This window comes from Tachyglossus aculeatus, chromosome 2, assembly GCF_015852505.1.
Source record: "Tachyglossus aculeatus isolate mTacAcu1 chromosome 2, mTacAcu1.pri, whole genome shotgun sequence".
Classification (NCBI taxonomy): domain Eukaryota; kingdom Metazoa; phylum Chordata; class Mammalia; order Monotremata; family Tachyglossidae; genus Tachyglossus; species Tachyglossus aculeatus.
The window spans coordinates 41,347,887-41,372,467 of NC_052067.1; the positions used below are offsets into that span (position 1 = coordinate 41,347,887).

The 24,581-nt window shown below is 48.2% G+C and overlaps 1 protein-coding gene across 1 annotated transcript; it reads left to right on the plus strand.

The window, feature by feature from the left end:
- LOC119946420 (cartilage associated protein) lies at window positions 1-23,261 on the plus strand. The gene is made up of 7 exons (XM_038767712.1): window positions 1-487; window positions 5,493-5,642; window positions 6,213-6,384; window positions 10,369-10,497; window positions 12,110-12,255; window positions 14,782-14,865; window positions 22,602-23,261. Exons 1-7 carry the CDS (start codon window positions 14-16, stop codon window positions 22,653-22,655), a joined length of 1,209 nt encoding a protein of 402 aa, XP_038623640.1. The 5' UTR covers window positions 1-13; the 3' UTR covers window positions 22,656-23,261.
- The last annotated feature ends 1,320 nt before the right edge of the window (window positions 23,262-24,581 follow it).

The window sequence follows — 24,581 nt, forward strand, 5'->3', positions numbered from 1 at the left end:
GGCCCTGTGGACGATGGCGGTGGGAGGCAGGGGTGCGGCCCCCCGTCCGTGGTGGGGCCTGTTGCTGTGCTGGGGCTTGTCCTGGGCCCAGTACGAGCAGTACAGCTTCCGCAGCTTCCCGCGGGCCGAGCTGATGGCCCTGGAGGCGGCCTACAGGCACGGCCTCGACCAGTACGGCCAGCAGCAGTGGGCCTCGAGCGCCCATCACCTGCAGCTCAGCCTCCGGCTCCACCGGCTGCTGCAGGACAGCCAGGCCTTCTGCCACCAGAACTGCAGCCAGGCCGGGGGCTGGCCGGGGGCCCGGCGCCTCGGCTCCCCCGAGGCCGCCGAGCTGCGGGTCCTGGGCGCCCTGGTCCTCCGGGCCCACTGCCTCAAGCGCTGCAAGCAGGGCCTGCCCGCCTTCCGCCAGGCCCAGCCCAGCCGGGACCTGCTGAGGGACTTCAGGGCCAGGGAGCCCTACAAGTTCCTCCAGTTCGCCTGGTTCAAGGTCAGCCGAGCTCCCCGCGCTCCCCTCTCCCCGGCCCCCGCCTCCTCCCTTCTGCCCATTCCCTACCTCCTCCCACCGGCCGGCCCCGGTCTCCTCCCCTCTCTCCAGCCCCCACCTCCCTCCCACTGTCCAGCCCCTGCCATCCTCCTACTTTCCAGCCCCTGCCTCCTCCCCTCTCTCCATCCCCCACCTCCCTCCCACTGTCCAGCCCCTGCCATCCCCCTACTTTCCAGCCCCTGCCTCCTCCCCTCTCTCCGTCCCCGGCCTCCTCCCCCATCTCTCCATCCTCCACTTCCTCCCACTGTCCATCCCCCACCTCCTCCCCTCTCTCCATCACCCCCCCCGACTGTCCATCCCCTGCCTCCCCCCACTGTCCATCCCCTGCCTCCTCCCCTCTCTCCATCACAGGCCTCCTCCCCCATCTCTCCATCCCCCACCTCCTCCTCTCTAACCAGCCCCTGCCTCCCCCCATTGTCCAGCCCCTGCCTCCCCCTACTGTCCATCCCCTACCTCCTCCCCTCTCTCCATCCCCGGCCTCCTCCCCCATCTCTCCATCCCCCACCGCCTCCCCTCTGTCCATCCCCCGCCTCCTCCCCTCTCTCCATCCTCCACCTACTCCCCCATCTCTCCATCCTCCACCTCCTCCCACTGTCCATCCCCAGCCACCCCCATCTCTCCATCTCCCACCTCCTCCCCTCTCTCCATCCCCTGCCTCCTCCCCATCTCTCCATGCTCCACCTCCTCTCACTGTCCATCCCCCGCCTCTTCCCCATCTCTCCATCCTCCACCTCCTCCCACTGTCCAGCCCCCCACCTCATCTCCTCTCTCCATCCCCCGCCTCCTCCCCATCTCTCCATCCTCCACCTCCTTCCACTGTCCAGCCCCCAGCTCCTCCCCCTCTCCAGCCCCTGCCGCTCCCATTGTCCAGCCCCTGCCTCCCCCTACTGTCCATCCCCTGCCTCCTCCCCTCTCTCCATCCCCGGCCTCCCCCCCACCATCTCTTCATCCTCCATCTCCCCCCATCTCTTCATCCTCCACCTTCTCCCCTCTCTCCATCCCCCACCTCCTCCCCTCTCTCCATCCCCCACTTCCTCCCCTCTCTCCAGCCCCTGCCTCCTCACATTGTCCATCCCCTGCCTCCTCCCCTCTCTCCATCCCCGGCCTCCTCCCCCCATCTCTCCATCCTCCACCTCCTCCCACTGTCCATCCCCTACCTCCCCCCCCATCTCTCCGTCCTCCACCTCCTCCCACTGTCCATCCCCTACCTCCTCCCCTCTCTCCATCCCCTGCCTCCCCGCACCTGCCTCCCTCTACTGTCCACCCCTCCTCCCCGCACCATCTGGAAATTGGGGATTGAGACTGTGAGCCCCATGTAGGTCAGGGACTGTGTCCAACCCGCTCTGCTTGTATCCACCCCCGTGCTTAGTACAGTGCATGGCACACAGTTAAGCATTTAACAAATACCATAATTATTATTATCTCTCTCCATCCACCACCTCCACCCCTCTCTCCATCCCCTGCCTCCTCCCCACATCTTTCCATCTCCTGCTTCCTCCCCCTCTCCATCCCGTCTCATCCATTCATTCATCCAGTCGTATTTATTGAGCGCTCACTGTGTGCAGAGCACTGTACTAGGCACTTGGGAAAGTACAATACAATACAATACAACAATACAACAATGAACAGTGACAATCCGTGCCCACAGTGAGCTCAAAGTCTAGAGGGGGTGGGGACAGACATCAGTACGAATAAACAGACACCAATACAAATAAAGAAAATTACAGATAGATACCTAAGTGCTGTGGGGCAGGGTGGAGGCGGGAGAGAGAGCAAAGAGAGCAAGTCAGGGTGATGCAGAAGGGAGTGGGAGATGAGGAAAAGTGGGGCTTAGTCTGGGAAGGCCTCCTGGAGGAGATTGGCCTTCAATAAGGCCTTGAAAGGGGGGGGAGAGTCATTGTCTGGCAGATTTGAGGAGAGGGCATTCCAGGCCAGAGGCAGGACAGGTGAGATGAATGCATAGTGAGAAGCAGTGTGGCTTAGTGGAAAGAGTGCGGGCTTTGGAGTCAGAGGATGTGGGTTCTAATCCCAGCCCTGCCACTTGTCTGCTGGGTGACTTTGAGCAAGTCACTTCACTTCTCTGGGCCTCAGTGACCTCATCTGTAAGATGGGGATGAAGACGGTGAGCCCTGCATGGGACAAGCTGATTACCTTGTATTTCTTGCAGCGCTTAGAACAGCGCTTGGCACATAGTAAGGGCTTAACAAATACCATCATCATTATTATTATTATTAAGGTTAGCACCAGGGGAGTGAAGGGTGCTGGCTGGGTTGTAGGAGGAGAGCAGTGAGGTGAGGTAGAAGGGTGGGAGGTGATGGAGTGCTTTAAAGCCAATGGTTAGGAGTTTTTGTTTGTTTGTTTCCCCCTTCTAGACTGTGAGCCCACTGTTGGGTAGGGACTTTTTCTATATGTTGCCAACTTGTACTTCCCAAGCGCTTAGTACGGTGCTCTGCACACAGTAAGTGCTCAATAAATACGATTGATTGATTGATACAGAGGTGGATAGGCAATCACTGGAGATTTTTGAGAAGGGGGGTGACATGCCCTGAATGTTTCTATAGAAAGATGATCCAGGAAATGGAGTGAAGGATGGACAGGAGTGAGGAGAGGAAGGAGGTTGGAAGGTCAGCAAGGAGGCTGATAATAATAATAATGATGGCATTTATTAAGCGTTTACTATGTGCAAAGCACTGTTCTAAGCGCTGAGGAAGTTAAAAGGTGATCAGGTTGTCCCATGGGGGGGCTCACAGTCTTAATCCCCATTTTACAGATGAGGTAACTGAGGCACAGAGAAGTTAAGTGACTTGCCCAAAGTCACACAGCTGACAATTGGCTGAGTGGGATTTGAACCCATGACCTCAGACTCCAAAGCCCGTGCTCTTTCCACTGAGCCACGCTGCTTCTCAGCTGATGCATTTATCTAGGCGAGATAGGATAAGTGATTGCATTAATGCGGTAGCGTTTTGGATGAAGAGGAAAGGTCGGATCTCAGCGACGTTGTGAAGGTGGGAGCGACAGGATTTGGTGATGGGTTGACTCTGTGGGTTGAATGAGAGAGAAGAGTCAAGGATAACGTCAAGGTTACGGGCTTGTGAGACGGGAAGGATGGTGGGACCGTCTACAACCTGATTAGTCCTACTCCCGAACACTTAGTACAGTGCTCTGCAGAAAGTGCTCTGCTCATTTTGCTGGGGCAGTGAGGTGGTGGTTCCATAGCCCCCATCAGAGTTTCCAAATGGGCAAAAAACAAGGCTCTTTTCCTCCCGCACCTGAAAAGCCAGCAGGCCCCATCCTGCCTCTTACTCATCTCTGCCGACAACGTGGATGTGGCAGCCGAGCACAAGAGTTTTGTTGACACTTGAGGGGTGTCTTCTCTTTCCATTGCTAGCTCTCTTCCTCCCTTCAAGGCCCTACTGAGAGCTCACCTCCTCCAGGAGGCCTTCCCAGACTGAGCCCCTTCTTTCCTCTCCCCCTCGTCCCCCTGTCCATCCCCCCCATCTTACCTCCTTCCCTTCCCCACAGCACCTGTATACATGTATATATGTTTGTACATATTTATTACTCTATTTATTTATTTATTTATTTATTTTACTTGTACATATCTATTCTATTTATTTTATTCTGTTAGTATGTTTGGTTTTGTTCTCCGTCTCCCCCTTTTAGACTGTGAGCCCACTGTTGGGTAGAGACTGTCTCTATATGTTGCCAACTTGTACTTCCAAAGCGCTTAGTACAGTGCTCTGCACACAGTAAGCGCTCAATAAATACGATTGATTGATTGATTGCTGGAATGGCTTGGCAGTGCTCCCGAATCAAACCCTTGTATTTTATCAGTCCTTCCAAAAGACGAGTCAGAAGTGGGGCAGTTGAGGATGTTGGATAATGTCGAGGTGGCATTTTGATCAACTTTTTTGATCCTCCTCCCCACCTCTAAGCAGCTGTGAGAGATGCTCAGACCGTGAGCGACTGGGACTATGTACAACCCGGTGAACTTAATCATAATAATAATAACTGGGGTATTTGTTAAGCGCTGTCTACGTGCCAGGCACTGTGCTGTTCAAGCAAATTGGGTTGGATATAGTCGCTGTCCTGCATGGGGCTCACAGTCCTAATCCCCGTTTTACAGATGAGGGAACTGAGGCACAGAGAAATCAAGTCACTCGTACAAGTCCACACATCAGACAAGTGGCGGAGTCGGGATTAGAACCCAGGACGTTTTAACTCCCAGGCCCGTGCTCCATTCACTACACCATATCCGCCTCAGCACTTAGGATAGTGCTTGACACTTGGTAAGTGCTTAAAAAAAAACCCAAAACTTATACCTACCCCAGCGCTTACAACGGCGTTTGACCTGCTGCGTGACTTTTCGCAAGTCAATGAACTTATTTGGGTTTTTTATTTAATGGTATTTGTTGTTAAGTGCCTACTACGTTACAGACTCTGTATTAATCGGTGGGGTAGATATAAGATAATCAGGTCAGACACAGTCCATGTCCTTCATGGGGCTCACCATCTTAATACTCATTTCCCAGATGAGGTAACCGAGGCCCAGAGAAGTCACCAAAGTCACCCTGCAGACAAATAGTGGAGCTGGAATTAGAACCTGGGACTTTGAGTTTTGGTTTCCCTACCTCTAAAATGAGGATGTAACTACCTGCTCTCCCTCCTAATTAGACCACGAACCCCATCTGGAACCACAATTTTGCCATCTGATTCACTTTTATATATCCCAACGCTCAGTAGAGTGCCCGGTACGTAGCAAGTACTTAGTAAATACCATTATGATCATTATTATTGTTGTTGTTATTGCTGTTTGGTTGGGGGGGATGTGAATGTGCAGAGAGAGGGACTGGACAAACATTCGACTGAGCCGTGGTTTCTTTCCACAAAGTCATTAAAGCTTCTTTCCTTAAAAAAAAGTACTTTCTCCTCCTCCTCTCTCTCTCAGGCGAATAACCTTCCAAAGGCCATCGCAGCTGCTCATACGTTTCTCCTCAAGCACCCGGAAGATGAAATGATGCAACGAAACATGGCGTATTACAAGAGTATGCCTGGGGCAGAGGAACACATGATAGACTTGGAGTCCAAATCTTATGAAGTGGGTTCATGCCGTGTGTCCTCCCAGTCGGGATCGAGCGGAAAGCTATCAGTGGTGCTAAGCGGCAGATGGGTGTAACGGGGAGATGGGATTGCCCACTTTGGCACTGGGGCGTACGGAAATCACCCTGTAGAAGCGTGGGAAGACAAGAAGGAGGGTGGCCCAGTGGAAACAGAACAGATCCGGGAGTCAGAAGGAGCTGGGTTCTAATCCCCGCTCGGCCACCTGTCTGCGGGTGACTTGGGGCAAGTCGCTTTGCTTCTCTGGGCCTCATTGAGCTCATCTGTAAAATGGAGATTAAGACTGTGAGCCCCACGCGGGACGTGAACTGTGTCCAACCTCACTAGCTTGTATCTACCCCAGTGCCTGAGACAGAGTAATAATAATAATGATGGTATTTGTTAAGCGCTTACTATGTGCAAGCACTGTTCTTGGCACACAAGCACTTAATACCGTTAAGAAAAAAGAATGGGGCTGAGGGCGGGCAAAAATCCTGTCAGAATTACCTACAATCCTCCCGGGCAACCGGGTCAGCTATGGAAAACCGAGCGGTTTCTTCTTGCCTTTCAGAGCCTCTTTATCAGGGCTGTGAGGGCGTACAACGGAGAGAACTGGAGAACCGCCATCACCGACATGGAGCTGGCCCTGACGGACTTCTTCAAGACCTTTTATGAGTGTCTCGCCGTCTGCGAGGGGTCCAGGGAGATCAAAGACTTCAAAGACTTTTATCTCTCCATCGCAGGTGGGTTCCGCCAGTTGCGGAGGGCACCTTCTGCCAGTGAGATCAATCAATCAATCAATCGTATTTATTGAGCGCTTACTATGTGCAGAGCACTGTACTAAGCGCTTGGGAAGTACAAATTGGCAACACATAGAGACAGTCCCTACCCAACAGTGGGCTCACAGTCTAAAAGGGGGAGACAGAGAACAGAACCAAACATACCAACAAAATAAAATAAATAGGATAGAAATGTACAGGTAAAATAAATAAATAAATAGAGTAATAAATAAATAGAGTAATAGATGTCTGGGCTTTTCTGCCCGGAGTTACTGTTTCCAAAGTGGATGAATGTGTGGATCATCATCCATACTTAACAACAAATACCATTAAATAAAAAACCCAAAGAAGTTAATTGACTTGCGAAAAGTCACGCAGCAGGTCAAACACTGTGAATATGCTGCCATTTCACCAGCTTGGGAGTCAGTGGACGCGGGTTCTAATCCTGGCTCCGCCACTTGTCAGCTGTGTGACCTTGGGAAAGTCACTTCACTTCTCTGGGCCTCAGTTACCTCATCTGTAATACGGGGAGGGAGACTGCGAGCCCCACGTGGGACAGGGACTGTGTCCAACCTAATTACCTTGTATCTACCCCAGCGCTTAGAACAGTGCTTGACACAAAGTAAGCGCTTAAAAAATACCATAATCATTGTTATTATTTACTTGAACAGGCAGCTGCAAAGATCTCCTTGACCCACACTGCAGGTTCTTAGGAAATGTCAGAAGTCAAGAAACAGGATGGGGTAGTTAGCTTTGAGGAGGAGAAGGGCGCATCACTGTCGGGGGATTGGCACTGTGCTGATAGCTAAGTTAGCAACTCCGCTTCCTGCTTTTTCCTCCTTCTGTCTTCCCCGCTACTTCAGGGCTGTAAGACTTCCCCTGCCCCCCTTAAACCTCTCCCCATAGTGTATCCCAATGTCGAAAATCAAAATGGGAGGAAAGGGTAGTTACAAACAGGAGGGACGGAATCGCCATATGATTGATTGATTGACTGAATCTGGGTCTTCTGACTCCGAGGCCATGCTGCTTCTCATGGTTTGCATAACCCAGACTTCCCCAACCCCCTCATCATTATGGTTTCCCTGGTAAAAAAAAAAGTGGGAAATCACTTATTCACGCGTTTGTTTCCTGGCCTGGCCAGCTTAGTTCATTCATTCATTCATCCAATAGTATTTATTAAGTGCTTACTGTGTGCAGAGCACTGTACTAAGCGCTTGGGAAGTACAAGTTGGCAACATATCGAGACGGTCCCTACCCAACAGCGGGCTCACAGTCTAGAAGGGGGAGACAGACAACAAAACAAAACATATTAACAAAATAAAACGAATAGAATAAATATGTGTAAATAAAATAAATAGAGTAATAAATTCGTACAAACATATATACATATATACAGGTGCTGTGGGGAGGGGAAGGAGGTAAGGTGGGGGGATGGGGAGGGGGAGGAGGGGGAGAGGAAGGAGGGGGCTCAGTCTGGGAAGGCCTCCTGGAGGAGGTGAGCTCTCAGTAGGGCTTTGAAGGGAGGAAGAGAGCTAGCTTGGCGGATGTGCAGAGGGAGGGCATTCCAGGCCAGGAGGAGGACGTGGGCTGGGGGTCGACGGCGGGACAGGCGAGAACGAGGCACGGTGAGGAGGTTAGCGGCAGAGGAGCGGAGGGTGCGGGCTGGGCTGGAGAAGGAGAGAAGGGAGGTGAGGTAGGAGGGGGCGAGGTGATAAAACTGAGTGATGGGAGCAAAGGAGGACACTGAAAACCAGGCTGAAAGGACCACCCAAGTGGCATAGAGTAATAATGATAATAATAATAACTGTGGCATTCGCTAAGCGCTTAAAATGTGCCGGGCACTGTACTAAGAGCTGGGATGGATACAAGCAAATCAGGTTGGACACAGTCCCTGTCCCACAGAGGGCTCACAGTCTTAATCCCCATTTTACAGATGAGGTCACTGTGGCACAGAGGAAGGGAAGTGACTTGCCCAAGGTCACACAGCAGATGCGTGGCGGAGCCGGGATCAGAACCCAAGTCCTTCAGACTCCCAGGCCTGTACTCTATCCACCATTCATTCATTCATTCAGTCGTATTTATTGAGCACTTACTGTGTGCAGAGCACTGTACTAAGTGCTTGGGAAGTTGGCAACATATAGAGATAGTCCCTACCCAACAACCGGCTCACAGTCTACATGGGGGAGACAGACAACAAACAAAACATGCAGGTGTCAAAGTTGTCAGAACAAATAGAATTAAAGCTATATACACATCATTAACAAAGTAAATTGAATAGTAAATATGTACAAGTAAAATAAATAGAGTAATAAATCTGTACAAATATATACAAGTGCTGTGGGGAGGGGAAGGAGGTAGAGCAGGGGGGATGGGGAGGAGGAGAGGAATGCTGCTTGCCCGGCTCGGCTCCTTGTGGCCTAATGAGATTAACTGGGCTCAATTCTGGGCCAGTCTACCCCCATTACGGAGCCTTAGCTGGCATTTCACCCAATGGGTGAACCTCACACCCTCTCCAGGGACCGTCATCTTTCCCCTCTCAAGAGATCCATTTGTCAATGCCTCTCCCTTCATGATTCTTGTTTTTTAATGGTATTTGTGAAGCACTTACTATTTTCCAGGCACCGTACTTAAGCGCTGGAGTAGATTCGAGTTAATCAAGTTGGACACAGTCCCTGTCCCACAGAGGGCTCCCAGTCTTCATTCCCATTTTACAGATGAGGGAACTGAAGCACAGGGAAGCTAAGTGACTTGTCCAAGGTCACACAGCAGACTAGGGATGGACTGAGACCCTTCCTTCCTCTCCCCCTCATCCCCCTCTCCATCCCCCTCATCTTACCTCCTTCCCTTCCCCACGGCACCTGTATATATGTATATATGTTTGTACATATTTATTACTCTATTTATTTATTTATTTTATTTGTACATATCTATTCTATTTATTTTATTTTGTTAGTATGTTTGGTTTTGTTCTCTGTCTCCCCCTTTTAGACTGTGAGCCCACGGTTGGGTAGGGACGGTCTCTATATGTTGCCAACTTGTACTTCCCAAGCGCTTAGTACAGTGCTCTGCACACAGTAAGCACTCAATAAATGCGATTGATTGATTGATTGATTGATTGATTGCTCTGACTCCCGGGCCTGGGCTCTTTCCTCTAGGCCACGGCTGCTTCTCTGTGATGTTTGCTGAGCCCTGCCATAACCACCTCTCCAAGTAGACTCACTGTTTCCCCAAAGGCCCTGACTCATTTCCTGTAGAATATCTGAATTTCCAGTTGACTCAGGGCAGCGTTTCAGGTGCGACTCAAAGGTGAAGCCAAAACACTTCACCAAAACCTCCCTTTCAGTCCCAGTTAATCAATCAGTCAGGGTTAGTTATTGAGCCCTTACTATATGGACAGCACTGTACTAAGGGCTTGGGAGAGTACAATACAACAGAATTAGCAGACACATCCCCTGCCCATAACAAGCTTACAGTCTAGAGGGGGAGCCAGACATTAATATGAATAAATAAGTGATTTATAATAGATAATTTAAAGGTATGTTCATAAGCGCTGCGGGGTTGGGGGCAGGACGAATAGCAAATGTCCAAATACACACCCCTCTAGAATGTGAGCTCACTGTGGGCAGGGAACGTGTTTGCCAACTCTGTCGTATTCTCCCAAGCGCTTAGTACAGTGCTCTGCACGCAGTAAGCGCTCGATAAATACCATTGACAATGATTAATACAGTGTGACCAAGAAGCAGCTGCTCTCTTACCTTATGAACCCTAGTGTCTGGGTTCAGTCAGCTGCTCGATTCAGAGACAATCGCGGGTTAGGCCTGGTCCTCGGTGCCAGATGGCAACAGACAACCCACTCGTATGAATTCAACACCCACGGAATAGTTAGCGTCATCTGGTTCAGAATCAGGTGAACGAGCATTGTGTCACACGTTCGTCCCTCTCCTTCAGATCACTACATCGAAGTTCTGGAATGCAAGCTCAAGTGCGAAGACAGCCTCACCCCGGTGGTAGGAGGCTACGTCGTGGAGAAGTTTGTCGCCACCATGTATCACTACTTGCAGTTCGCTTACTATAAAGGTGAGCCCTTTCGGGAAACTGGGCGGAGTCCATAAGTTACCTTCCGCTCCAGGAGAAAGCATCCCGGGTGAAACGTCCCAAATTTCCCATGGCCAGGCCTGCTTGTGTGGGTCCCAACTGGGAGTTGCAGGTGGGAGGGAGGATTCTCGGCTGTGTTCGCCAAATGCCTGGCCTGCTGCCATCTCGGGGACCATTTGTTTGGTCAGTGTCTGGGGCGTCTGTCCTTCTTCCAACTGGTGTGCCCTGAAGCCAAAGTCGAAGCAGAAAGGCTAAGCGTAAGTGGGAAGGCATCAGAGCCAACCACTGGTGGTCACTTAATTCTCTGGTTACCGCCCGATTCTCCCCCACCCTCTCTGCCTGCCTTCTCTTCCCTCAAACTTTCCCTCTCCCCTGGCCTGCTGACCCTTGTCCCCCTCTCCCTGCCCCCCTGGGACGGATCTGTGGGCGTGGGGAGGCAGGGGCAGAGTTTGGGGAAGTTCACTTCCCCTGCTTCCATCACCAATTCAACCCCTGGCATTGATGTACTTCATCTAGCTTCCTAAAGTACGGCACACTCCATCCATTGACTGGTCTTTTGCTCACCATTCTGTTTTCATGGAGTCAGTTAAGTTAGCAGCACGGCCTAAGGGAAAGATCATGGGCCTTGGTGTCAGAGGACCTGGGTCCTAATCTCAGCCCTGCCAACCATCCGCTCAGTGACCTCGGGCAAGGCACTTAACTTTTCTGTGCTTCAGTTTCCTCATCTGCAAATGGGGATTAAAAAAATCTCTTCTCCCCCTACTTAGACCGTGAGCCCCATGTTCATTTATTCATTCATTCATTCAATTGTATTTATTGAGCACTTACTGTGTGCAGAGCACTATACTAAGCACTTGGAAAGTACAATACAGCAGTAGAGACAATCCTTGCCCACAAAGGGCTTACAGTCTAGAGGGGGGAGACAGACATCAAAACAAGTAAACAAGCATCAATATAAATAGATAGAATTATAGATATATACCTAGATACATAAGTGCTGTAGGGTGGGAGAGGGGCAAGAGCAAAAAGAGCAAGTCAAGGTGAAGGGGACGGGGAGCTGAGGAAAAGGGGGCTTAATCTGGGAAGGCCTCTTGGAGGAGGTGAGCCTTCATTAGGGCTTTGAATGTGGAACTGGAGCTGTGTCCATCTGCTTAACTTGTATCTACCCCAGCGCTTAGAGCAGTGCTTGGCACCTAGTACATGGTTGCTTAACAAATACCATAATTAATTCATTCATTAGGCCTCTATATGTCCACTTGGGAAGCTGAGTTATCCATTCAGGGCCTGTGGATAGACAGTTTTTTTAACGGTATTTGTTGAGCACTTACTATATGCCAGGCACTGTCCTAAATGCTGGGGTAGATATAATTTAGTCAGGATGGACACAGTCCCTGTCTCACATGGGGCTCACAGCCTCCCTCCCCATTTACAGGTGAGGTAACTGGGGCACAGAGAAGTCAAGTGACTTGCCCCAGGTCACACAGCATACAAGAGACAGGATTAGAACCTAGGACCGTCTGACTTCCAGTCCCGGGCTCTAGCCACCAGGCCAGGCGGCCTCATCACTGACGTGCCGTGTTTTCTTCGAATCCAGTGAATGACTTGAAGAACGCCGCCCCTTGTGTGGCGAGCTACATGCTCTTTGATCAGAAAGATGAAGTCATGAAGCAGAACTTGGTGTATTACCAGTACCATAAAGACAAGTGGGAGCTCACTGATGACCACTTCCAACCCAGACCAGTAAGTGCTGTGTGTATTCCGTCCTTCCCCTCCCTCTCTATTTCTTATTTCCCGTGAGCTCCATGAGGGCCAGAGACCATCTTCAGTCCTCACCAGAAATTAGCACAACGCTCTGCCCACAGATAGTGGAGAGAGCCCCGGCCTGTGGGTCAGAAGAGCTGGGTTCTAATCCCAGCTCTGCCGCTTGTCTGCTCCGACCTCAGGCAAGTCACTTCCCTGTGCCTCGGTTACCCCATCTGAAAAATGGGGATTAGGACTCTGAGCCCCATGTGGGGCAGGGACTATGTCCAACCTGATTACCTTGTATCCACCCAGCGTTTACTACACTGTCCGGCACATAGTAAGCGCTCAACGGATGCCATCAAAATAAAGAACCTGGGCTCTAATCCTGGTTCTGCCACTCGTCTGCTGTATGAACTGGGGCAAGTCTCTTAGCTTCTCCGTGCCTCAGTTCCCTCGTCTATTAAATGAGGGTGAAGGCTGTGATCCCCACGTGGAACCTGGAATGTGCCCATTCCGATTAGCTTGTGTCTGACCCAGCATTTAATGCAGTGTCTGGCACAAAGTAAGCGCTTAGAAAATACCATTAAAAACCCCCACACTAAGCCCTTCATATATACTATTACTACTTCCACCTCTCAAGGGGGACGGCTTCTTCTTCTCCCAATCAATCAGTCAATTGTATTTATTGAGCGCGTGCTGTGTGCAGAGCACTGTCCTACGTGCTTGGGAGAGAACAACAGGACAGAGTTGGTGGACACATTCCCTGCCCACAATGAGCTTACCATCTCCCCTGTTAACGCGGTGGCTAGTTCCTCCGCTGGTCTGGGCACGTGGGAGTTATCTGCATGGCCCTCTGATTCTGGAGGGCCGGGATGATTTTATGTCCCAGACTGAGCCCCCTTTTTCCTCTCCTCCTCTCCATCTCCCCACAGCACCTGTATATATGTTTGTACAAATTTATTACTCTATTTATTTTACTTGTACATGTTTACTATTCTATTTATTCTATTTATTTTGTTAATGATATGCATCTAGCTTTACTTCTGTTTATTCTGAGGACTTGACACCTGTCCACATGTTTTGTTTTGTTGTCTGTCTCCCCCTTCTAGACTGTGAGCCCTTTGGTGGGTAGGGACCGTCCCTATATGTTGCCAACTTGTATTTCCTAAGCGCTTAGTACAGTGCTCTGCACACAGTAAGCACTCAATAAATATGATTGATTGAATGAATGAATGAATCAACCCTCATCTCCCTCTGCCGCTCTCTAGATCTTCCCCTAAGTCCGGCTTCACAGGAGGCTCTTGTCTGAGCAGTCATTGTGATTCAGAGTCCCGATTTGATTATCTAGTATTTATCCTGTGTCCAACCTGATTATTTTGTATCTACATAGAACAGTGCCTGGCACCTGTATTTATTTATGTATTGATTTTCTTTATCCAGGTGCATACCACAGTGTGTGGCTCATGGAGAATAACTATAATAATAATTGCAGTATTGGGGAAGTGGATAGCATGGTGGATAGATCCCAGGCCTGGGAGTTAGAAGGCCATGGATTCAAATCCTGGCTCTGCCACTTGTCTGTTGTTTGATCTTGGGCAAGTCACTTCACTTCTCAGTGCCTCAGTTACCTCATCTCTAAAATGGGGGTTAAAATATGTGAACCCCATTTGGGACAGGGACTGTGTCCAACTTGATTTGCTTGTATTCCCTCCCAGCGCTTAGTACAATGTCTGGCACATAGTAAGTGCTTAATAAATGCCACAATTATTATTATTATTCTCTGGGCATCTGTAAAATGGGAATTGAAACTGTGAGCCCCATGTGAGACAGGGACTGTACTCGATTTGCTTGTATCCACCCCAGGGCTTAGTATAGTGCCTGGCACATAGTAAGCACTTAACAAATACCATTATTATTAATTAATTAGCATGCAGTACATGAAACACCAAACTCCCAGATGTTGACATATAAGGTTAACTTACTTTCATAGTTCTTGTCACCATTAATATTAACTTTGCTCCATCCGAAAATGTGTCTTTGATTCTCCTCCTGCTGCTCCACCTTCCCCTCTTCTTTCCGAGTTTTGTGTTTGATTCAGAGACACATGAACAAAGAACCGCACCTTTTAGTTTACCTTCCCTTTGCTTCTCTTTTATTTGTATTGTCTTCCAATATTTCCAGAGCACTTCTGTGGAAATTAGGCCAGCTTACATTTTGCCGCCGCACAAGCCTTGTGGGAGAAACTGGTAGTGTTAACTCCACTTAAAGAGGCAGGGCCTGAACCTCCAAGAAGGTCATGACCTGCCCTTGGTTGCGACCTGCCCAAGGTCGTAACCTGTCCAAAGTTGTGACAGGTTCAAGGTCGTGACCTCCCTCAGCTTTAACAGTGACTGCAGAATCCCCCTAGATGGTATAAAGCCATAATCCAGTCTCTGGCAGCTCTCTTCCTGCATGAAAACAATTGCGCACATTTTGGTGTTCTAAAATAGTTTTCCCCTTTTCCCTTCATTTCTTTCTCCATAGGAAGCTGTTCAGTACTTCAATGTGACCACAATCCAGAAGGAACTGTATGAATTTGCCAAGGAAAATATAATGGATGATGATGAGGTAAGTTTTCTAGACCGAAGGGTGTGTGTATCCAGTCAACAAGCTTATGGAAATTCAGCATTGCTATAGTTTGTATAGATCCGTGAAATTCTTTAGTTGGAATAATAATAATAATTATAATGGTATTTGTTAAGCGCTTACTTTGTGCCAGACACTGTAGTAGATACGAGATAATCGGGTTGGGCACAGTCCTGGTACCACATGGGCCTCATAGTCGTAATCCCCATTTTACAGATGAGGAAACTGAAACACAGAGAAGTTAAGTGACTTGCCCAAGGTCACACAGCAGACAAGTGATGAAGCCATTATTAGGACCCAGGTCCTCTGTTTCCTCTAGGCCACACTGTTTCCAAGAGATCTCAAGAGGTCTTCCGATCTTTCCCTTGCTTCCAGGCAGGGGTTTTTTTTTAATAGTATTGGTTAAATGCTTATTATGTGTCCAGCGTTGGGGTAAATTCAGACTTATCAGATTGGACACTGTCCCTTTCCCACATGGGGTTCACAAGTCTGGGTCAGAGGGAGAAGGAGGAGTTCATATCCTCCTCAAACAGCAACGTGAGAAGCAGCCTGGCTTAGTGGAAAGAGCACAGGCTTGGGAGTCAGAGGTCATGGGTTCTAATCCCGGCTCCGCCACTTGTCAGTTATGTGACTTAACTTCTCTGGGTCTCAGTTACCTCATCTGTAAAATGGGGATTTTACATGTTGTCCCATGTGGGGACAACCTGATTACCTTGTATCTACCCCGGCGCCTAGAACAGTGACTGGCACATAGTAAGTGCTTAACAAATCCCATCAGTATTATTATTATTATTATATCCATTTAACAGATGAGGTAACCGAGACATGGAGAGGTTAAGTGATTTGCTTCAGGTCACACAGCATCCAATTGGCAGAGCTGCAATTAGAACCCGGGTGATTGACCTAGTGTTCAATAAATACCTTTGATTGATTTATAAACTCTGGATATGTGGATTTCCATTCTTTCCTTACTTAGGCTTTGAGCCGCATGTGGGACATGGACTATGTCCAACCTCATTATTTTATATCTATCCTAATGCTTCAAACAGTGCTTGGCACATAGTAAGCACTTAACAAACACTTAAAAAACAGTAGGGATGGAGTTTTTGGATAGCCCTTTCCAGGATTTTATTATCCAGAGAATAAGAACTGATTTGGGAATAACTGGCCCGAACACATGTATCCTTTTAGATCATTTAGGACAGTAGCCAAGAAAATAAGTGATTTTTAGGAAATTCAGACAAGCGATTTCTTCCCTGATGAGCCAAATTTTTTAACGACTGTGGCTTTCAGCAGTAGGTGACACCCGAGGAACATACAGTACTGGCGTTCCAGACAGGTCTTAAAAGCAACCGTAAAATCATATTTGCCACAAAATCATCTGTACAATTAAAATGACTCTGAGCTTTCATTGCAGTTATTTTTCTCTTTTCATATAGCCAGGAGTAGCATTTTATGTGTTGTTATGAGTAATGCCGTGAAACTTCACTCATCAGATCAGCCTAATGAATTGCTTGAGGTTCACGATTGGATGACATCATTGAGATGTTTGATTTTTTTTTCTTTTTCTTCTACTGAATTGCAAAGATGAAATCACTCCAGCCACAAAGAGCACATTTTCTGAGCTAAAGTAGCAAATGTTATAGAACTGCCATCATCGTCAAGAGGGCTGGGAGAGGATGCTTTCAGAAAATATTATCAAATGTTTCACGAGGCATCAGAAGGAAAAGTCCTGGGGTCTAACATGGGGTAATCGTAGTCCAAAAGAGAGCATGTGTTGCTACTTGTCTATGATGGCCACTGTTTTTTTTTTCTTCAGAGATCAGTTTTGAATTTTACCAGGGGAAGGAGTGAATTTGCTATTTACCTTCAAAACTAGCACTCTCCATGTTGCAGGGAAAAGATACATGTGGATTCCTCTTCCTTAATCTTGAAAAGAAAATGACCTTTAAAGTTAGGACCCAAGTCTATGTGAAGAAATTACAGAAGCATCATGCTAACTCTGGGAAATATTTTTCTGTTGGGCTCTTGGTGGTGTAGGGAGGAGAAAATCAGGAATGAGAAATTTTAGCGTACAAGGCAAGCAGCGTAGCTTAGTGGATTTTAGCACAGGCCTGGGAATCAGAAGGCCCTGGGTTTTAATCCCAGCCCTGCCAATTCCTTGCTGTCTGACCATGGGCAAGTCACTTAACTTCTCTGTGCCTCAGTTTCCTCAACTGTAAAATGGGGATAGCTGTTCTCCCTCCTACTTAGACTGTGAGCCCCAGGTGGGACAGGGACTGTGTCCGACCTAATTAACGTGCTCCTTGCCCAGTTCTATTTCTAATTTCTTTTAATGTCTGTCTCCCCTTGTAGACTGTAAGCTCCTATAGGGCAGCAAACACGTCTTCCAACCCTATTGCATTGTACTTTCCCAAGCATTTAGTGCAGTGCTCTGTACACAGTAAGCGTTCAGTAAATGCCATTGATTGATTTCATGTCATGTGATCTTGGGCACAAGCTAATTGACTCCTCCATGCTTCAGTTTCCTCATCTGTAAAACGGGTTCTCCTTCCCCTCTCGACTGAACTCCATGTTGGGTAAGGACTGTGTCCGATGTAATTATCTTGTAGCAACCCAGTGCTTAATACAGTGCTTGGCACATTGTAAATAGTTAAATACCCACAATTATTATGATCATTATTATCATTATTTCTTACATATTTGTATCAATTTCTGTTATATCCTCCTGTACACAATATTTGCAGATCATTTTTCTGTCTCCCTCTTTAGATTTTGAACTTCTTGAGGGTAAGGAAAGTGAGTCATGTTTCTCTTATCCTCTCCTAGGCCTTAGTAATAATAATAATGGTACTTGTTAAGTGCTTATTATATGCCAAGCACTGTTCTAAGCCCCAGTCCCACCGGGGCTCGCAGTCTGAGTAAGCAGGAGAAGGACCTGGGTTCTAATTCCAGCTCCACCACTTGTCTGCTGTGTGATTTGGGCAAGTTGCTTAACCTCTCCATGCCTCAGTTCCCTCATCTGTAAAATGGGGATTAAGATTGTGAGCCCCATGTGGAACAGGGACTGGGTCCAACCTGTTTTGCCTGTACCCATCCCGGCACTTAGTACAGTACCTGGCACATAGTGAGCACTTAACAAATACCACATTTAATATTATTATTACTACTATTATTAGTAGTATTACCTTTTAGACTGTGAGCCCACTGTTGGGTAGGGACTGTCTCTATATGTTGCCAATTTGTACTTCCCAAGCGCTTAGTACAGTGCTCTGCACATAGTAAGCTCTCAATAAATACGGTTGATGATGATAGTATTATTGAATCCCCAGTTTACAGATGAGATAACTGATGCCCAAAGAAGTGAAGTGACTTGCCTAAGGTCACACAGCGGCAGCAGGAAGAGCCGGGATTAGAACCCTGGTCCACCGACTCCCAAGCCCGTGCTCTTTCCAGTAGGCCACACTGATGTGCTTAGGATCCAGTTGGTGCTCAACAAATGCCACACATGTATCATAGTTTTTTAAAAAATAACTCAGACTAGTGCTTGTAAAAGTGCCAAGGGTGTTGATTTTGTAACCAGCTGGGATAAAAATCTCTCCACCCTCCCTCTGTCTTGGTTCAGAACAGATCTGTGGGGGCCCAATGTCCCACAGGTTTCAAAAGAGGCTCTCTCACCGAAAGGCTTTCAGGCCTATTGCCAGCGAAGCCATTTTTACGGTCGTAAAGCTGTAAATACCAGGAAACCTCGGGATAATGTTTTCTAGGGCAGTGAAGATGTTTTTTCTTCCTACATCTTGGAGAGCTACGTCCTGGTTACCTGGGGTTAGTTTGGCTTTCTGAGCCTCTTGGCTGAGACTTGTAAGGAAAAATTTTAAGGTTGTTCTATGCGGGGTTGTTAAAATACCTAATTGAACAGGAGGACGCTATAGGGACGTTTCACCGGCACCTGAGGTGTGGAAGGAAATTGTAAAGCTCTTTGGTTCCTTACGGGTTAGAACATGTTGCAGGGAGCCAGGAGCGAGGAGATGCCCAGCCTCTCCACGAGTCCCCACAACTTCTGTCCCCGCCCTGGTTGAAGTTCTGCAGCTTTGAGGATCAAGATGGGGAAGAGGTGATATTTTACCCTGAGATTCCCCCGGTAACTGTGGGAGTCCCTCAAGGCTCAGTTCTCGGTCCTCTTCTATTTTCCATCTACACCCATTCCCATGGAGAACTAATTCTCTCCCATGACATCAACTTCCATCTCTATGCAGATGATTCCCAAATCTATATCAGCAGCCCCGATCTCTCTTCTTCTCTGCAGTCTCATATTTCCTCCCGCCTTCAGGACATTTCTACTTGGATGTCCCATCGACACCTCAAATTTAACATGTCCAAAACAGAACTCCTTATCTTACAGCCCAAACCCTGTCCTACAACTGTCTTTACTGGTAATCACTGGAAGCATTCATTCATCCATTCAGTCATATTTACTGAGCACTTACTGTATGCAGAGCACTGTACTAAGCACTTGGGAAGTGCAAGTTCCCATCCTCCCTATTTCACAAGTCCAGAACCTTGGCGTCATCCTCCTCGTCTCATCTCTCTCATTCAGCTCACATATTAGATCTGGTGCCAAATTCTGTCTGTTCAACCTTCAAGACATCTCTAAAATCCACCCTTTCCTTTCCATCCAAACTGCCACCACCATAATCCAAGGATTTTGCAGATGAGGGATCTGAGGCCCAGAGAAGTGAAGCAACTTGCCCAGAGTCACACAGCTGACAGTTGGCGGAGCCGGGATTTGAACCCCTGACCTCTGACTCCGAAGCCCGGGCTCTTTCCACTGAGCGACGCTGCATCTCCGCCCCTCACGTCACAACCAAACTCTCCATCCAAATTGCTACTACATTAACGCAGGCACTTATCCTCTCGCCCGCCTTGATTATTGTAGCAGCCTCCTTGCCGACCTCCCTGCCTCCTGTCTCTCTCCACTCTGGTCCATACTCCATTCTGCTGCCCGAATCACTTTCCTTCAAAAACGTTCGGACTATGTCCCCACTCCTCCAGAAACTCCTGTGGTTGCCCATCCACCACTACATCAGACAAAAACTCCTCACCGTTGGCTTTAAAGCACTTAATCCCCTTGCCCCCTCCTATCTCCCCCTCTCCATCCCCCCCATTTTACCTCCTTCCCTTCCCCACAGCACCTGTATATATGTTTGTACGTATTTATTACTCTCTTTATTTATTTATTTATTTATTTATTTTACTTGTACATAGCTATTCTATTTATTTTATTTTGTTAGTATGTTTGGTTTTGTTCTCGGTCTCCCCCTTTTAGACTGTGAGCCCACTGTTGGGTAGGGACTGTCTCTGTATGTTGCCAATTTGTACTTCCCAAGCGCTTAGTACAGTGCTGTGCACATAGTAAGCGCTCAATAAATACAATTGATGATGATGATGATGATTTATCCTATCCTGCCTTGATTACTGCCTCAGCCTCCTTGTTGACTTCCCTGCTCGCTCCAGTCCGCACTTCACTCTGTTGTCCGAATCATTTTTCTACAAAAACATTCAGTCCGTGTCTCCCCACTCCTCAAGAACCTCCAGTGGTTGCCCATTCACTTCCACATTAACTTCTTACCATTAGCTTTAAAGCACTCAATCACCTTGCCCCCTCTTAATCATCTCCTTGATTTCCTCCTACAAGCCAGCCTGCACACTTGACTCCTCTATCTCTTCTATCTCATCTGTCTCTCCCCTATCCTAACTCTGGCCTGGAATGCCCTCCCTCTTTATTCATTCATTCATTCAATCATATTTATTGAGCACTTACTATGTGCAGAGCACTGTACTAAGCACTTGGGAAGTACAAGCTGGCAACAACTCGTCTTTATATCTGACAGACGATCACTCTCCCCACCTTCAAAACCGTATTAAAAGCACGTCTCCTTCAAGAGGCCTTCCCTGACTTAGTCTTCGTTTCCTCTCCTCCCACTCCCGTCTGTGTCAATTGGTTTTTCACCCTTTACTGACCCCACCCTAAGACCCACAGCACTGTTGTCCATATTTGTTATTTATTTATATTAATGTTTGTCTCTGACTCGAGACCAAAAACTCATCGCGGGCAGTGCCTTTCACTAGCCTGCGCTGCTCCTTCTACAAGGTCCCAGTGACACGCTCCAGAGTTAAGCTGTTGAGGCGACCCTCCCTGTCGTCCCCTGCCTCACGGACAGCAGACGCGCTATTCATTTCAAACATCTAGCTCTTACAGCCTCGACATTCCTAAAGGAGGTTTTCTCACTGGATCTGCACGGAAAGTTCAGGTCGCAAAGCCAAAGTTATTTTTCCTTAAGTCAATCCAGGTCTCGTTAGTCGGCTCTATTACGAGGTCTACGAGAGAGTGATATTTGCCCCAACGATGTTTTTGTTCAAATATCTTAGCAACTAGATGAGAACAGTATCGCTCCGGGGGTGCTTCAAGAACGGCTAACGTTAGTATTCTTCCAGGCCGCCCGTGGACGGATGGTTTGAGACCTCTTAGAGTTCCCTTCCCAGACTGAGCCCCTTCCTTCCTCTCCCCCTTGTCCCCCTCTCCATCCCCCCCATCTTACCTCCTTCCCTTCCCCACAGCACTTGTATATATGTATACGTTTGTACATATTTATTACTCTATTTATTTATTTATTTTACTTGTACATATCTATTTTATTTATTTTATTTTGTTAGTATGTTTGGTTTTGTTCTCTGTCTCCCCCTTTTAGACTGTGAGCCCACTGTTGGGTGGGGACTGTCTCTATATGTTGCCAACTTGTACTTCCCAAGTGCTTAGTACAGTGCTCTGCACACAGTAAGCGCTCAATAAATATGATTGATTGATTGATTGATTGATTCCCAGGCCCCTGGAGGTCCCTAGTCAAGGTTGGAGCCGGTCCCTGCCCTCAGAGGATTTCCCATTGAAGAAGAGAGGTTGGAAGGAATATGGCAGCAGTTGGCCTCCAGGATCTTGTCATATGTGGCCTAGTGGAAAGAGCACAGGCCTGCGAGTCGGAAGGACATGGGTTCTAATCCTGGGTCTTCTACTTGTCCGTTGTGTGATCTTGGGCAAGTCACTTCACTTCTCTGAACCCCAGTTCTCTCATCTTTAAAATGGGGATTAAGACTGTGCCATTTGGGATGGGACTGTGGTCCAACGGGGATTAGTTTGTATGTACCCCAGTGCTTAGTACAGTGCCTGGCACATAGTAAGTGTTTAACAGATAATGACAACAAAAAAAGTTGGACATTGAGGCTGCAAAACAAACAGTTCCAGTCAAATTCTACTTTTTTCTCCAAGTATCAGTCAGTCAGAAGCACCATGGCCTAGTGGAAAGCGTACGGGCCTGGGAATCAGAGGACCTGGGTTCTAATCCCAAGCCCTACCTTTTGTCTGCTGTATGTGACCTTGACTAAGTCACTTAACTTCTCTGTGCCTCAGTTTCCTCATCTGTAAAATGGAGATTAAGTCCCGCTCCCTCCTACTTAGACTGTGAGCCCCAAGTGGGATGGGGACAGTGTCCCACCTGATTATCTGGTATCCCAGCACTTAGTGCAATGCTTGGCACATAGTAAGTGCTTAATCAATACTATTGTCATCATTATTAATATTATTATTAGTTTTTCCACCATCCCAGCTAGCACCCCCCCAGTTTCCTGCTAGGAACTGATCCATTGTGTGATTTTTGTCACGACAGGGAGAAGTTGTGGAGTACCTAGATGAACTCCTGGAAATGGAGGAGAGTAACTGACCAGAAGAAACCAACAGCATTGTCCCACTCTGCGGATGGTACATTCTTTTCAAAGGAGCAGGAATTTCACCGTGTGCCTTGTCACCTCTTTTAACCCTTCCAGCTCTGATTAGCCTTTCCTCAGAGCGATCCTTTGTGCCAAGCACTGAAGGAAAAGGCCCAGAAACTCTGCACCGTTCACTGTCGGGGGGAGATTCGTCCCCCCCCAACCCATCCTCCAGGGCCCCCTGACCCTCAGTGGAAAGGGTCCACACACAACTTTCTCTGCCCTGTTTAATTTTTCAAACAATGGCATCTTTTAGGGGGAAAACAAGCCATCTTCGAAGCTTCTTTTCAGCATCCTTGGGGGTTTCATCATCTCCTGGTGAGGTTTTCCCAGAAAATACCACGATGGTTGAGGAAAAGTGAAAGTCAGGGGGACACCTCCAAACTTCGGCCTGACCAGCTTGGGGACGAATCCCCAGTTCAGTCCAGCCAAATTCCATTAGACTGGTAGCCCCACGTGGGACAGGGACCGTGTCCAATCTGATTAACTTGTAGCCGCGCCTGCGTGTTGAAAAGTGCCTGACACATTAACAAATAATAATAAAGTGCACCAGGTGTCCGCAAAGGGAGGCAGACCTCATTGACTTGGCAAAAAGCCCATTCAGCACTGCCTTTCCCCATCCCTCGGCTCAGCTGGGACTTTGGGGAGGGAGAGGGTAGAGGAGCCGGTTCCGTAGCTGAACAGCGCATGAGTGATATGTCTTATTTCTTTATTTCTGCATTTGGGACTCTTGTCTCTGGGTCTCCTTTTCCCTGTCTGTGCATCACTTTGGGTCTGTGTCCTTCTTCCCCACATCACTGAATCCCTGTGTCTCTGGGTTCCAGAAGTTGGGCCAGCCTTGACGATAGTTGTTATAAAGCAGGCTGGATTAGGGTGGATTTATTTATTCAGTGGATATAGAAGTCCTGATGGTGCTGCTTGGGGAATCTTAGAGGAGGGTGAGGGATAAGGATCATTGCCCATCGCGTTTTTTCTGGGTGGATGCATCTTTCGTACTTGTCTGCGAGACAGGGTTACGTGGCAGTCTAAAATGACCCAGATTCATAAAAATACAACTGATGACTTTGAGAATCTGCAGCTGCAACCACGAGCGGCCTGGATGAAAGACTTCAGGCCGTTGGTTGTTCTCCGTGGCTGCGGGGTGCCCATCAAAGTTGACGGGAGTCCTGTAGGAGAAGTGGGAGCGGAGTGGAGGCCGGGAGAATCATCGCTCTTACAGTTGGCATTGTCAGTCTGACGTCGCTCACCTGCCAGGGCCTGTTTCCCTAGAGGCCGAGCGATGAGTGGAGAAAATGGGATTTCTTTTGGAGGGAGTCAGTTTTCTCTCCCACCAGCACCTTCCCTCAGTGGGGCTGAATTCCCATTTCTCTGTCTCTGCTTGTGGTCCGTCTTCAGCCAGATGTAGGGTCGATGGGGAAATGGGGCTCCAGCCTGGGAGAGCCATAGGTGTCCCTGAAGGCTGTTTGGATCATTCCTCTGATAAATATTTATCCAGTTTCCCCTCAAGCTGGGGCAGAAGAAATGAAAGAGAAAATTCCCAGCTGAGCGGGAAGCCAGCCACATTCCCTCCACTCTCAGGCAGACAGAGATCTGCCAGAAAATGTCCAGGACATAGGCTAAGGGGACATTGGGGCCTCCTGAAGAATAGCTTGAGTCCTCTAAAGTTGTCTGGAATGTAACTCTTGACTCCTCTTTCTACAAATGGTCAGAATCCTCCACTCCTTCTCTCCTCCTTTCTCAAATTGCATACCTGGACAGTGTTGGGGCGGGGTTCACATCTTTTTTTTTTTTTGGAAGTTGGCTCCTTCCTAAAAGAGCCATGAGGGATGGTGACCTTCTCATACTCCTTCCTGGGCAATAGTGTTCTTGAATCCAGAGAG